The 15,527-nt window shown below is 37.9% G+C and overlaps 1 protein-coding gene across 1 annotated transcript; it reads right to left on the bottom strand.

Moving 5' to 3' along the window:
• Nucleotides 1-637: 637 nt before the first annotated feature.
• On the bottom strand, nucleotides 638-15,323 carry ntmt2 (N-terminal Xaa-Pro-Lys N-methyltransferase). The gene is made up of 4 exons (XM_008280994.1): nucleotides 14,995-15,323; nucleotides 8,555-8,727; nucleotides 6,230-6,482; nucleotides 638-2,943 (listed from the first exon to the last, which is right to left on the bottom strand). The coding sequence occupies exons 1-4, from the start codon at nucleotides 15,188-15,190 to the stop codon at nucleotides 2,687-2,689; spliced, it is 879 nt and encodes a 292-aa protein (XP_008279216.1). The 5' UTR covers nucleotides 15,191-15,323; the 3' UTR covers nucleotides 638-2,686.
• Nucleotides 15,324-15,527: the final 204 nt, after the last annotated feature.

The following is a 15,527-nucleotide window of genomic DNA, read 5'->3' as shown; positions in this document are numbered from 1 at the left end:
AGTGGTGCTAGAGGAAGGGTTCATTAAATGTAATCATTCTTGCACGTGTCCCCAAGGCAGCACTGAGTATTTGTGGGTTTTGGTTCTTTTTTTTTTTTTTTTTGTTTAGAAATACTTGCACAGGTGTTGCCATTTTAAACTGATAAGAGTGGGTTAAACAGTTCTAGGGACTCCAAGAAAAGCAAATGAAATGAAATTGTATTTTTGAACCTGTGCTATTAGATGGCACTATTCACTTATTATAACTTCCAACGTTTAGGTTTTGTTTTGTTTTGTTTTGTTTTTTTCTTTTTTGGACTTTTAGAGCTCAAGGTTTGAGATGAACTTTTCTCAGCAGTGTGTTGCCCTGAACAGAGTACTGGTTACTACATCTGAATTTGCTCTCTGTCTTCCCTCTGTCTCTGATACACTCAGTTTGGATTCAAGCTAAGCTGCTCAAGACTGCTGACGTGACTGGACAAATTAGTGTTATTCCAGTTAATGTATTCAAACTTTTGCCGAGCAGCTGCAGTGGACATTGAGCAGTATTAGAAATGATAGCTTTGACTGTCAGCAACGCTAACCACTCCTGAAAAGGTGACAGCACATTTGGCTGCTATTTGCTGGGGGAGAGGAAAAAAATACCTACAAGTTGAACTTTGGGCCATTTTGATCTTTAATTCATATGGGATGTGGAAAATGTGTTTGGTCTATTCACATCTTAATATAGTGATTCTGACGAGAGAAACATGCTGCAGAGGTCATCTTACACCATCGCACCTTCAATGCTTGAATGATTTTGTATTTTCTCATTGCCAGCCTACTCAGTGACAAAGTAATCTTTCATAAAAAGCTCTGAGTAAAACAACTCCACACCACTCCCATCAAGTACTGACACACATGCATCTGAATATTGGAGGCAACTGTGTTTAACGCACACAACATCTGAAATGCCTAAATTGAAACCAGAGCAGATAGGAAAAGAGGCACTGTCTGTCAAAACTGGGAAATAATCCACCCCCACCTCCATGTCAGAGGCCCAGCCCAATCTCTAACCCAAAACAATGTGCTACTCATACTGTTAGTATGGAAAAGAAACAATAATAGTAATAATATTTAGGACAATTACCAAAATGATCTGAGAGAATCTCTAATATGTCCTGTGTTGTGAGCCAGCTCTCTGGAAGATTTCAGATTGGCCAAGGGGTGTGGAGGGGCTGCACTGTAGGAATATTTAAAGAAAATTGGTCAGCATTTGTGTTCCAGCCTTGATTATAATAGCCAGTGATCATTCCACATCTTTAATCCTATTAGCCTTTGTTTGGAACATATAAAATGGCTTTTAAAAATCATAAAACTACAGCCATATGCTCCAGACTTTGATGGGATCCCCCCCCCCCTTTTTTTTGTTTTGTTTTGTTTTGTTTTTCATAGAGTACAATGTATTGTCAAGTATTGATGTATCAAGTAATGATGCAGTTCTAGATAATAGAATTTAACCTAGTAAAGCAATACGGTTCTAACCCACATTAAAACACTACACAGATGCACATGTAAAAAGCTGATTTTTACTAAGCTGCAATATTACAAGCAAAAATATAAAACACAGATAAAAACAAGCGTATTTACAAGTGACCACACTCTACTAGATAGCTCAAACAAACACACAAATGAGCAACAGTACCTACATGCAGTACTGAAGGGTGACATTAATACTCCTTGTCCAATTGGTCTTAACATCTTAATCTGTATCTGGATATCTTATCTAATTGAGAAAATCCACATAGTATGCATTATAATCCGATTTTAATCAGTTCAGACAGATCACATCTGGTCCTGGTGGAAATGCAATCTGTGGCCATATTCTAAGGTAAAAGTCATTGCCAACAGGCTGAGTTGATTCTTCCTCTTCCTGTTCTAGCTGCTTTTCAAAAAAAATACCTATAGTCTGAGCTTGGAGTCTGAGCCCCTTCCCCTAAGCTTCTCATGCCTAACTAAGATCCCCTAAGATCACAATGTGGGCAGAATCAGTTAACTAAAATGCTTTTTATACCAGGTGTAAATTTATAGACCTGTGATAAGATGCCTCTGTCCAGATAACATATCCAGATACATGTTGCATGTTAAGTACAAAAGGTTTATTGTTTTTAAATCCAATATAAAATGATAGATTATTGTTATTCATATGCAGCACTCACAGTGTAACACATTTCCTTTAGTCAAATCCTCTCAGAGAAGATACCCAATAGCTAGTTAAAATACATATGTTATTCCAATGATCCTCATAGCTCTGACAGGAACAGATTTTCCACACTGAGAATTGAGGCTCTACTCAGTGACACCATCTTGACACAAAACCTGAAAGTAGTTGACTAACAGTAAATTGCAGTCTGGCACAGTGGACACATGGAGTTCTTCTGCAGAAGCTAAAATTCTTAGTGAAAGCTATATTTTATTTAGGTACAGAGCAGAAAAAATGCTCCTATCTCCACAATGCTGTCCACACCGCTGTTTCAATATTTATGTTCTGAGGACTTTGTGACATTTGTTGCGATGCTGTTGTCGGTCTCAGAGACATGATCACAGATCAAGATTTTTTTCTAAAATAGAATAACAAGTGAATTTAGTTCTAAGTTGGATTTTCTTCTTTGTATTTTTCAAAGGAAGCAAACAACAATCTGAAATTTTTGGAACAAAAATGTCACTGCTACTTCATAGCAACCATCCAGACAGGCATGATGACCTCAGGAAAGCCTTCCTGCTTCTCGACAGCCAGGATCTCAAGGCCAGCCTGGCTGATGATGATTTTCATGATGTCCAGGTGGCGGCTGATGCTGCTGTCGATGGGGTCCAGCTTGCAGCCCTGCCGTGCCATATTGTCTTTCATTATGATGACACCATTTGGACGCAGACTCTTCTTACAGCGAATCAGGAAGTTCATCAGGTCCTTGTCTGTTAGATGACCTGAATTGAAAGACAGAGACAAAACAAAAAACCACAAGAGAGATATCATTTTCTGGATCTTTGTTTCTATTAGCTTTTCTACTGGTATATGCCAAAACTTGACCTGGCTGATGACAACAACAGCACTTGATGCAAAGACAACTTACATTATGTAATGCATTGGCAATACACAGTGTAACTATAACAAAGTGGTCAAGACTGCCAGACATGAAAAAGAGGGAAACTATCTTCCCCAGCCATCCATCTATCCATGCATGCAAGCCAACAAGGCCAGAGAGCTGTGCTACAAAGTGAGATCAGTGGGTATATTGAGCCTGAAGTCAGAGTTTTCAGTGTCTTAAAGATGGCTCTCTTGTAACCTAGCTAGATCTCCATGGTAACTTATGCTGTGGCGCTAACCTGGTCTGGAGCAGGTTATGTGTATAGTTTTAGATGTAAATTGGCTGAAAGAACAGTTATCCTTTAACCAAATAATTCCCTGATGATTCTCTCGGAATGATGCAGACTTTCAGCTGAGGGAATGTGTTACATCCATAAACCTGTACATTACTAATCCCACTGAATGAGGCCGTGTATTTACAGTGTCACACACTGTGTGTATCGCGTTGCCATGGAAACCCGTAATGTATCCAGCTGGTGATGCGAAAATCATATAAATATGCTTTTATGTTCGTTCTGATTTGTCTGTTTACACTGCTGATACTGCAGCTGATGGAACACAGATTAGAAAATGGATTATTCTAGTAGTGTTTATTACAGAGAATATCTAATCAACAACATTCATTTTACTTTGACTTGGCTGAAAATTAAAGTGATTTTCTGACAGTGTCAGACCTGAATGCACTGCAGTGAATATGTTTAAATATATGACGCTTAAATTTGAACAGCTCTGTCAGTTGGGAATAAGCGGCTGCATTGATTGGTAAAACAAATTTACTGAAGCACATTTGCTAGTTTTCCACCAGCATTCCTGTCTTGCATCATTTGCAGTGGCAGTGCTTACTGACCTCATAAATTTGTATTCCTTGTTGTTCTCCATTAAAATAACCAGTTGACTAAAGTAAGCAGGATGCCATTGCTTCATTCTGTGTGGAAGAAGAGTCAAATGATGTGTTACAGCCCGCTTCCATGTGAATGTGCACGGAATTTAAAGCTGAAAGTCTGAGTTAACAAAGAAAGCTGATAACCACCTTTATGACACCTGTTACCTCTGACTGTTACTTCAGTTTTTGTCAAGCTCACTACGTCAAACTTACTTCATAGTACAGCCCCCAAGAATCCCTCCACACAACTACAACTTTTAAGGTGTTTGTTGGCCCAAATGTGTCTGTCCACTGTTTGCTACTAGCAGCTTTCGTACAGGACGTGGTATGCACTGTGCTCACCACGGGTTTCAGCGCACAGTCCCAGAACAGCCGCAGATTAGTGAGCAAAAAAGTTGGAGTTTTTCAAACTTCCAGCAGGGTGACGTCAAGCTTTCAGTTTGATGCAAACACTTCAACAGTGCTAATTCACAACATACGCCATCTGATAGCACTTCACATAGTTAGTTGAAAACCTTACACGCTGTCCCTGCTATTATGAAAATCTTTCCACCCCAAGTCTCAATACAACCGCAAAGTTTTAATTTAATTTAATTTAATTTATTTATTCATCCATGTTTTTAGTTTTTTTTTTTGTTTGTTTTTTTTTACATACCCATTGTATTGTACATCACAACAAGAAAACATGGCTGAATAGGAGCATGAGGAAGACAAGTCTTATAAAACGTGCCCCTATAACAAAGACGGCATAAATGAAACATAGATGGCCTTCAGTCAGTATTTACAGAACACAAATTCCCCCTCCCCATTTTTTAAAGTTAACTATTTCCCTTGCAATGTCCATTATTAATTTATTTAAATTGCTTCCCGAATTGAAAACTGTTGTATCATCAGCAAATAAAAGATTCATATTACTGATACCCTCATAAATATTATTAATAAACAAAATAAAGAGCTTTGGTCCAATAACTGAACCTTGTGGAATGCCACATACGACTGTTTTGCAATTAGAGTTATAGTTATTATATTGAACATATTGCTGTCTATTATTTAAATAACTCTCTAACCATTTATGAATATGACCCCTTATACCATAGTTATGTAATTTTGATAATAATAGATTGTGATCAACTGTATCGAATGCTTACTGTAAATCCAAAAACACACGCACCATATATTGCTTAATATCAATAGCAGTATATATCTCGTCGGTAAAGTGTATCAGTGCATCAGAGGTTGACTAATTTGACCTAAAACTATATTGGTGTGGATAAAGTAAATAGTTTTTTTCTAAGAACGAGTCTAATTTATGTGTAAACATATTTTTATTTTATTTTGGAAAACTGGGAAAGCACCAAGACTGGTCTGTAATTATTGAAAATATGTTTATCTCCATTTTTTAAAAAGGGAATTATTTTTGCAATCTTCATTTTTTGGGGGAAAACTCCTGTGCTAAAAGAGAGATTACAAATGTAACTAAATGGTTTGAGTATGCAGTCAACTGTGTTCTTAATTATGGTCAAGTCTATTCCACCGCAATCAGTTGACGTTTTGTTTTTGCATTTTTGGACAATAGCTATAACTTTATTCTCTGAAATTTCACTGAGAAACATTAACTGACTAATGCGGCTGCCACCCCCAGAAGCACTGTTACACATTTCATCCTGAGTATGGTTTTCTAGCTTTTTTGCAATGTTCAGCCCCACATTAATAAGGAAAGAGTTGAATTCGTTTGCAATCTCATTTTGATCATTTAATACTTTGTCATTAAGCACAAAGTGCTCTGGTAAATGAGTGTGAGTATGACACAATGAGTTGTGTCATATAATTCTGAGAATTCAGACCATAGACTGATTCAGACACAACACCAGCTTTTCCTCCACTTTTCTCTATGTGCACGTGAGATGCCATGTTTCTATTGTGTGGCCATACATCATAGCACACAGTGGTCAAAGTTCAACAAATTTGAACTCTGAAAGCATGATCTCTTCGGCCTGTGCTTGCACTTTGCTCGGCACAGTGGCCACTTTAAATTATGTTAAATGTAAAGTAGTTTTGATAAATTGTTTAACCTCAATTTTGTCTGGCTTCATTTTCTTTACTACTTCACTATTGCATCATTCCTCACTTCTACAAAAGCATGACGTCACCTACAATTGCAGTCATGACAATATATGTGATTCAAATCTCACTACAGCTAATCTCTGAGAGGACCACTGACAGAGGTCCAGCCACATACTTACATGCCACCCACTGCATCCAGATGACATCATACTTGTTTTTTGGAGGTGTGAACTCTTGCAGGTTGTAGCAGTAGTAAGTCTCAATGCGGTCGGCATCAGCACCCAGATACTCCTCATGCGCATGGAGCAGGAAGTGCTCCATCATGTCCGCCATCTCCATTTTCTCAAACACAGGAAGGAGGACACCTTTGGTCACACGCCCAATCCCGGACCCACAATCCAAAGCACAGTGTGTGCCAGCCTTACCAGGGCCCTTTTGATGAAAAATGGAAGATTTCATATCGATAACTGTGTCTTTACTGGTTTATTTTAGGACAGATTTAGTAAAGTACCAAAGCTCAATCTTATGTAACAAAACAATACAAACTTTAACTTTAACTTTCAGAGAAAAACAAATGAGGCATTTAAAAGACATTTTTCTGTTACATGTTATTGCCATATCCATAAGTCACAGAGAGGTCTATGCTGACCTATTGGGAACACCTAAGAGCTGATGGAAGCAGACTGTTTAATTCTTTTGGTTTATCATTGAGGGTCTTTGCATTCAGTTGAGAAATTAATAGAGAATTTCTGCAAATTAGAGGCACACACATAAAAGCAAACACCTAAGTCTTTAAGTTTAATTCAAAATGTATTTATTTCTGGAGCATTAAATACATTTTTTTTAAAGGTTTTCAGTCTCACATTACTCCAAAAAGACATGTATCACATAAAGATAAAGCGTTGGGAACTGGAGAGTTTTTAAACTTGACTATACGATGCTGTGCAGTATCTCAAAAGATCACATCACTGGAGTGGTATGCTATCACACTGCTGCAGTGCTGGAGGAATTAATTAAAGGAAAGGTTGCTGTGTTTTAACCCATATCTTACTATACTGCAAGTTTCAGTGATTTACATTCACGCACAGCATATATCCCTCTGCCGCAGTGTTACCAGTTGTGCAATAATGTCACATCCGTCATATTTGTCTAATAATTTAGCCCTTTGTAAAATGTACAATAATTGATGATAATTTTGACATGTCACCAACTCATTTGAAATCAGACTTATTCAAAAGATAGTAACAGAGTCAATAATGCAAAAAACTTGAACATGAGTCTGCCACCCACCTCCCTCCTCAGATTAGCCACTGTCATAACTCACAACCTGTTACAAACTTTTTGTGACTTCATTTATGCAATGTCTGGTGTGGTTATCATCAAGTTTGGGGAAATGTTTTTTATTACCTCTCTTATATATTTAGTTGTGTAGCATGTTCAGTGGCCTGCATAATAAACTCTGCTCTGTAGTCAGAGGTATTGCAGTTAACTTTGTTCACTGACGGATGTAATGGGAACTGCTGCAGAGAATAATTTACAATACAGTTTTTGGTGCCCTGTAGCGTGGATTTGAATGTACAATAGGTTGGTCATAACTGGTAAGTTGTATATGCATAGTTTAGGTGTTAACAGTTTAACAGTTAAACTGTAACCACTAATGGTCTCACTATAGACAGAAACATCCACTCTTAGAAGAGAAAATTGATGTTTAATATATTTAGTGCACTGTACTGTAGTAGCCAGTAAATTATTAAATCTGGGCATGCTGTGTTTACATCAGCACCAGACGAACAGCAGTCATCTAGCTATCTGTAGTTCCTTTCAAGCATTCAGTCTTTGCAGAGTGCCTCTAAAGCTGATCCTAAGTAACTCTGGGTTAATCCTGTTTCCTCAGCTTAGTGTTTGGACTATCTAGCATTCTAACAATTATAAAAAAAAAAGACATTGTGCCCCACAGTCAAATGTACAACATACACAAATACATGTGCATGCCAACAAATATTCATATGTGAGGCTTATATATCCAGATGATACATCCCCTTTAGAGATATATAAACCATATTGCAATATATGAAACTAGAGCTATTTCTAAAGAGATTTTTTAAAAAGCCCTTTCTTCCAGAATGTGAACAAATTAGTGCCTGCTAAGGACTTACCATGGTACAAACTGATCAGCAGCTGTTGGCTTTGTGTGCTCTTTATGGGTGTTTATGGGGCTGGCATCAAAACTGTGCTACTATTGGAAACTGTACTGAGGTTTCCACCCACATGAAACAAGATGGAATTGTTTTTGTACAGTCAGGTTGATGGATTCCTCACCCAAAATAGATTCTGACATGTTTATTAAAAGACAGTTACACCAGTGCAAATTAATATACTAGTGAAACGCAGTCATGCACAACTGCACCATGCGTAAATGATGGAGAAACAGCAAAGCTTCTCAAATTTGACTAAACTGTTGATCTGTTGTACACTTGAATGTGACTTAGTATCTTGTAACTCACCACAAACCTCTTCAGAAACTGGCGGGAACCTTCCAGATCAACGTTGGATATCTCAACAAAATCTCCCATCATGCCCTCCTCCGAGGCAGGGACATCCTCATAGAACTGCTGGGCTCTGTAGTAGAACTGCTTTTCTCCTTTGATGTACTCACAGGTGACTGGAAACAGCTTGACTGTAAGGACACATAGACGGCAGAATTGAAGATAGCCCCAGTTTGATGAACATATTACTTCTTTTTTTGGTTTTTCAAACTTTACAAGCCCAAACACATTATGGAACTGTTTTAACTATAGGTGTTTTCCACCAAAATGTGAGAAATTTTAACTTCCTAACAATCAATATCCAGGAGGCTAATCCTAAGTGTATTTGCATTTCTACAGGATGACCAAACAGGTCCAGAAAATTAGCCCACAAACATATCAAAAGTGCAACAGTCTTGAATTTGCCCTGAATGTCTTCAAAAATGTACAACTAAACTTAAGCTTTGTCATTCATCCACTGGGCATAAAATCTCTTGGGCTGCTCCGTCCTCATGACTATCACCTGCAAGAAAACCTGTTGGCAGTTATGAGTTTTTGAAATGCTACTGCAAATTACCAATCAGCAATTAGCTGCAGGCTCCAACTCCATAATTTCCTTAACTTTCAAACAGCACGAATTCCAAGCAGGGACTTATTCCGGGATTAAGACTATCTAGCTGAAACTTAATTCAGACACCTCAAGCATAAACAAATAATAAGACTGAAAAATATGATGTGTAAACAGAATTCATGAATACACTGAAATAACCTGTCTAAACCCCAACCCAATGAAAAATCTATAGGATACAGCTGATCTGAAGCATAAGCTCTCTCTGCATTAGTGTGGGACTTAAAATCAAGACCAGGATGGCCTTGAGATGGTACAGGAAAAGGAAGAACGGACATTTTGCCAGGGGAAAAGGAACTGACAATTCACATTTTCGGTAAAATGTTTAATAAGCAGAAATTGTTAACATTTGTTATTAACTTCTCCAACACAATGTTTTTCTGTCTTTTGTCACTTGTTTATGGCATTTCCAGCCAGAAGAAACCTATTGGTCAAGCAAAAAATTACTGTAAATTATAAGTTTGTCATGGGTGTCCAACTGCAGGTTCTACAAACCACATTACAGTGTGTTCCTCATTCACCCATTGATAGACCAGTGGTGGCAGCGCTGCTGTGCGGGCGTTGCCATTGGGAGAAATTTGAGTCAGGGCTATACTGACGTGTGGAGGGATTGGGAATTGAACTACCAACCTCATGTTTAATGCTCCACTGTCTGAGCCACAGACATCCCAACATTTCATGTCAGTCTGGACATTTTATTACACTACTGGGCAAGGCATCACAGTATTGTTTTGTTTGTTTGTTTATTTTTTTTTTATATTGTTGTACATTTTTGATCAGGTTAAAAGCAAATTTTATTACATTTTTATTTCAGGAAATTACATTATTGGTTGCTACACGAAATCCTAAAGTCTATAGAAGTCACAATTAAGGCCTAGATAAGAAAAGTGTGTGGCAACAGGCAAACTATTCATTCTCACTTTATGTGTTCATACTGAGCACAAGGCAATTACAGGCTGTGTGACTGCTTTGACAGTCAGGGCAAAGATGCATGTGGATGCTTAACAGCCTTGTTTGCAAGAGTGATTGATTGAACAGAATATGTGTTGAGCGAAATGTTTCAAGACAATTATCAGAGGAAAGAGGTATAGAAGCATGAAGCAAGACCAAGGAGACAAGACAGCATGATGAAACATTTGTCTGCCAAGAAAGTGTCGATCCAGTGCCATCAGGACCATCTGTTTCACAGGGTAGACTAGCTCATGAGAAGCCGACCTTTGACCTTCTATGGAACAGAATAAGCCATTTGATTAAATGATACAGGAGCTGAAGTTTTTGTCAATTTAAAATGTCTGAAACCAAACAGTTTAGGTTTAAGACAAACCTCCCAGTATGTGCAGAATATATTTATTTTAGGTGTACTCATCTTGCTTGTCATTTGCTGCTCATTTGTTGTAAATGATCTGACCACGAGCCATGTATAGCATTGACTGACATGAGTTAGTGCTTTCATGCTCAACATGCCATACCATTAATGGGCCTTGTATCAAGTTAGTGGTAACAAAGTAAGACATCTTTGAGCCAGAATGGCCAGCCGGTCAGGATCTCCTGTTTCTGCAACTTGCAGTCTCATGACAGACAAGTGCACACTCTTGAGAGGATTACATAATAATAATAATAATAATAATAATAATAATAATAATAATAATAATAATAGGAAGAAGAAGAATGTTTATTTGTATAGAACTTTTATAAACAAAAGTGTTCATAAAGTGCTTTGATAGGCAATGCAAAAGTAGGATACCCAGAGGCAATTTAACAACAGAAAGCCAGACAGTATGGCTAAACAGAGAAGGGTGAAATTAAGATAAAATTAAACAAGACAAAACAAAATAACAATTTTAAAAATATAGAAATTAAGGGGCGCCGCTATACCTCACCTGGTTGAGCTGGCGTCCCATGTGCAGGGCTACAGTCCCAATGTGGAGGTCATGAGTTCGAATCCCATGGCTCATGGCCCTCTCCCACATGTCCTCCCCCCATTCTTCTCCCCTACTTTCCTGTCTCTCTCTCACTAACACTATCCAATAAAGGCACAAAGGTCAAATATATATATATATATATACAAATTAAAACAATAGAAACCTTGAAAAAGCAATAAAACAATGACATCACATAAAAGAAAGTCTATAAATACAGATCTTAAGAGTGACTTCTGTTATGTGCTTCTTATCTTCTCAGGCAGGTCATACAAAAGCTGAGGACCCCTGATGGAAACAACACGGTCACCTTTGGATTTAGCCCTCAAGCTTGAAACAGCAAATAGAACCTCACCTGAGGATCTGAGGCTGCGAGCTCGCTCATATGTGATCGACATTTTGCTGTGTAACTTGGATACAGTAAAATCATATTCTGAAAGAAAAAGGGAGCCAATGAAGAGAAGTTAAGAAGCTACAGAGGCAACTTTGGAGAAATAAAATGCATGAATGGCTCAGAGTGCAAGAGCATTTGTTTCATTATGGAGATGGTTCCTAATTGAAGATGTGATTCAAACTATCATAGAGCATCATAGTGCTTGTTATAGGTTTGTCATATCCCTCATTACCAAAGCAAAGAATGGAATAAGCTCTATTTAATTTGACATCATGTCCCTTGAAATACTTTAGGAACCACCCAGCCATGCGCAAATATACACGGAATTCATAAATATTTCTTAGTTTAGGTTCACTCACTAACTCCATGAAAAGTTTAGTTCCTTTGATCATACACTTTAATAAACAGGTGCCAAATGCTGTTATTCACTTGGAAAAGTTCTACAGAAAAGGCTAATTCCAGACTTGAACAAGGGATGAGGGTGCATTTGAAATTTTAGCTTCAACACTGTAGAATAAAAAGAAATTTAAAAAAATCTCAAAATCTGTGATCAAAAAACACGTTTTAAATCTACTTTCAATGATCTGCAGCATTTTATTTCCATTTCCAATTATAATTTTATCTTAAATTTTATTTATTTATTTAGTTAGTTTTTTTTTCATTTTTGTGTACCTTTATTAATGTCTCAAACATCATATTTGTATAAAAAATATTTGTATTAAAATGTAGCATTATGTCCCTTCTAAATCATTTGTATAAATATTGAGTCTATCATGAACATGCCTGGCATGTATTCACTAAAAGTTGTTAAATATATCTAAATTCATCTTTTCTTGCAGCTCAGATTTAATTCTGTCCTCCAGATTTTATTTTTGTTTAGTTTTTAGTACTATTTATGATCTCAGAGATAGCTAGCGTTGCTTTAGCAGCACCTGCTTATAACAGTCTCCAAAAATTAATTTCAGGAATTCCAGATATGAATATAATGGTTATGTATAGCCCTCTTAGCAAATGAATAATCAGCAGTTGCACATATCTAATGTCATCTGCAGATCAAACTCTGACTACAAAAGTTACATATGCATCACAGAATGTCTATAAAAGATGAATGTAGCCACTGTGATATCGCCCACTGGTTTGTGGATTATGGCTGTCACAACCATTATTTATTTTTATTTTTTTCAAACTAGATGTGATGAGTGAGGGGTGGATCTGCCTGAGAAACTGAGAACACCAGGGATACCAGTGTGCAAGTGACTTGTCAGTGGTAAAGTAGGCATACTATAAACCTTCATCCTCTGTTTGACTCTAAATGGTGGTCCCACTTAAAATGACATCATTCTGTATTGTAGGAGATTTAAAAGTATCAACTGAGACTTTAAACTCACAAGGAAAATGTTTACTAAGGTAAAAAATATATATATATATATATATGGGAAAGTAGAGTCACCTTCTCATAGACACTACTAGACTTTTTTGCATTCAGAATCTTCCTCTGTTGATCATTACGAAAGAATGTACTTCCGCTTTGGCTTCACTTTTCAAACCTGGAGGCTACATTCATCCTTTCTATACACTTTGGTATGTATACAGAATAGCACAGTGGCAGGACTGGGCTCTTGCAAATGCTTACCAGCATATTTGATTAACCTTCCTGGTGCAACTCAGATGTCATGCTCGAAACTCTCTTTGTTCTCTTTGCTAACAGGCTATATAGCGCAGGCTTTTAAAGTTGCTGTAATAAAACCACTTCTCAAAAAGCTACTCTCAATCCAGATGTTTTAGCCAACTATAGGCTCATATCCAACCTCCCTTTGATTTCTAAAATTCTGAGAAAAAGTGGCTGCAAGTTATCTGCAAAGAAATGGTTTGTTTAAAGAGTTTCATAGTACAGAGACAGCACTGGTGAAGGTCATCAATGATCTTTTTTAAGCCTCAGACAGTGGACTAGTTTCTGTAGTTGTTCTGCTGTATCTCAGTGCTGCAATTTATACAGTGGATCACAGCATCTTATTACACAGACTAAAACATGGTACTGGACTTAAAGGAACTGCACTAAATTAGTTTAAATCATATTTATTAGACAGATTCCAGTTTGTTCTTGTTAATGATGATTCTTCCAGTCACACCAGAGTTAGTTATGGAGTTCCACAGGGATCTGTGTTAGGACCAACATTATTTACTTTGTATGCACTCCCCTTAGGCACTATTATTAGGAAGCATTGCATAAATTCCCACTGTTATTTATCTATAAAGTCAAATGAAACCAATCAGTTGGTCAAACTCCAGGCATGTCTGAAGGACATAAAGGCCTGGACGACCTCTAATTTTCTTCATTTAAATTCAGAATGAGGTTATTGTATTTGGCCCTAAACACCTCAGAAACACACTATCTGATCAGATAGTTACTGTTGATGGCATTGCCTTGGTCTCCAGTTCTAGTGTAAAGAATCGTGGAGTTGTTTTTGACCAGGATGTCTTTCAACATTCCTATAAAGCATGTTTGTAAGACAGCCTTCTTTCATCTATGTAATATTAAAAAAAAACAAAAAAAATAGAAACATCCTGTCTCAGAGTGATGCTGAGAAACTAGTCCATGCATATAGAACGTCTAGGTTTGGTTCCTTCCCACCATTGCCAACCACTTGCTCATAGATTGAGCATTGGTGGGTTCTCTTTTCAAAATTCATAAGGGCTTTACCTTATTATGTTAAGCGCTGTGAGATGACATATGTTGTGAATTTACATTAAATAAAATTGCGTTGAAAACCACTGGCTCTGCTTACACCGAGAGCATGCAGACTTAACACAGAGGGTGACCAGGAAATTTGAACCCTTCCACCTGTGAGTGAGATGACAGTGTGAACCACTGCAACACCATGCCGCCCCACACAATCAGCACAAGCTCTTCAGCATGACATTCATGCATTTTACTGAATTCATCCTGACTTTTAGGTTTTACATTGAGATTTGTTTCATCATCCACTATGAAAAGCAAAGCCATTTCACTGAGATTTTCTGTTTAAATGTTAAAACCGCAAGAAGACATCCCTGTGCTGCCCAAAATTTGTGTCCATGCAGTGGATACGTTACAGGGTCAGTGGTGCACATGCTCAGCAGTAGTGTGCATGCACAGAATAACTAATGCTGACTGACCTGTGCATGTTTAGAACAGAGTCCTCACAGTGAATTCCAAGCAGACTACAGAGTACTTCAGTAACAACTGAACATTCATGCTGTCTGCAACTGTACATGTATATGCCCACAAAGGTGTATAATTGAGGTTTGAAGCCAGTGACCATTAGAAAGGAACACAGTAGGACACAACTTCGTAAAACCTTTTCTAACCTACTCACAAAGCGTGCAAAACCACGTGTGTTTTTTTTAAGGTTTACTTTTAAAATAAATGAATACATAAATAAAACAAATCTTGACATTTTGACTGAGTGAGGTTGAACTTCTGTGTGGTCCTTCTTACCCACTGGAATCTTCTCAAGCAGGTAGAGGTAGCTGGCAAAGAATTCGCTCCTCAGCGTGTGGTGCAGATGGAAGGACATGCTGTGGCGACACATTGTGTCATCTGTCCCTTTCCAGCGATCTCTAAAGGCCTGATGAGCTCCCTTGTATTCAAAATTGGGTGATGAGCTGCTATCATCTTCAAGTGTAATCTCCATTTTGACCTGTTTGTCCTATTTTCCAGAAGGTGTTGCCAGAGGTAGAGAAGACTAACACACTGACTGCTATTTAGCCTGTTTGGGACACTGTTTCTCCAGTTGCTGCTATATCTGTCTAGCTGAGTGTTCAACACGTCTGTGCCAGTGTTGAAGTGATCAGCAGAGATCTTTTTCACGGGGCGGCACTCAGGACGTCCCGCCAGATTTACAGATCACAAGCTCGGAACACTAGCTGTTGAACAGTGAGGGGGGGGGGCTGTGGCATGGAAGAAGAATGCTACTGTCACGACCAACAAGCATACAAAAGGCAACTGAAATTCAGGCTGCAAATGCCAAC

This window comes from Stegastes partitus, unplaced genomic scaffold, assembly GCF_000690725.1.
Source record: "Stegastes partitus isolate 25-593 unplaced genomic scaffold, Stegastes_partitus-1.0.2 Scaffold218, whole genome shotgun sequence".
In the NCBI taxonomy this organism is placed as follows: domain Eukaryota; kingdom Metazoa; phylum Chordata; class Actinopteri; family Pomacentridae; genus Stegastes; species Stegastes partitus.
Note: the sequence above shows the minus strand (reverse complement) of the source record. Positions and strands in the feature narration are given on the sequence as shown.

Excerpts from the sequence above, each read along its gene's own strand:
- ntmt2 (XM_008280994.1), bottom strand. The coding sequence starts at position 15,190 with ATGGAGATTACACTTGAAGATGATAGCAGCTCATCACCCAATTTTGAA. Across the intron at positions 8,728-14,994 it reads GCTTGAGAAGATTCCAGTGG|TCAAGCTGTTTCCAGTCACC; the intron begins GTAAGAAGGACC and ends GTGTCCTTACAG. Across the intron at positions 2,944-6,229 it reads CTGGATGCAGTGGGTGGCAT|GTCATCTAACAGACAAGGAC; the intron begins GTAAGTATGTGG and ends CTTTCAATTCAG.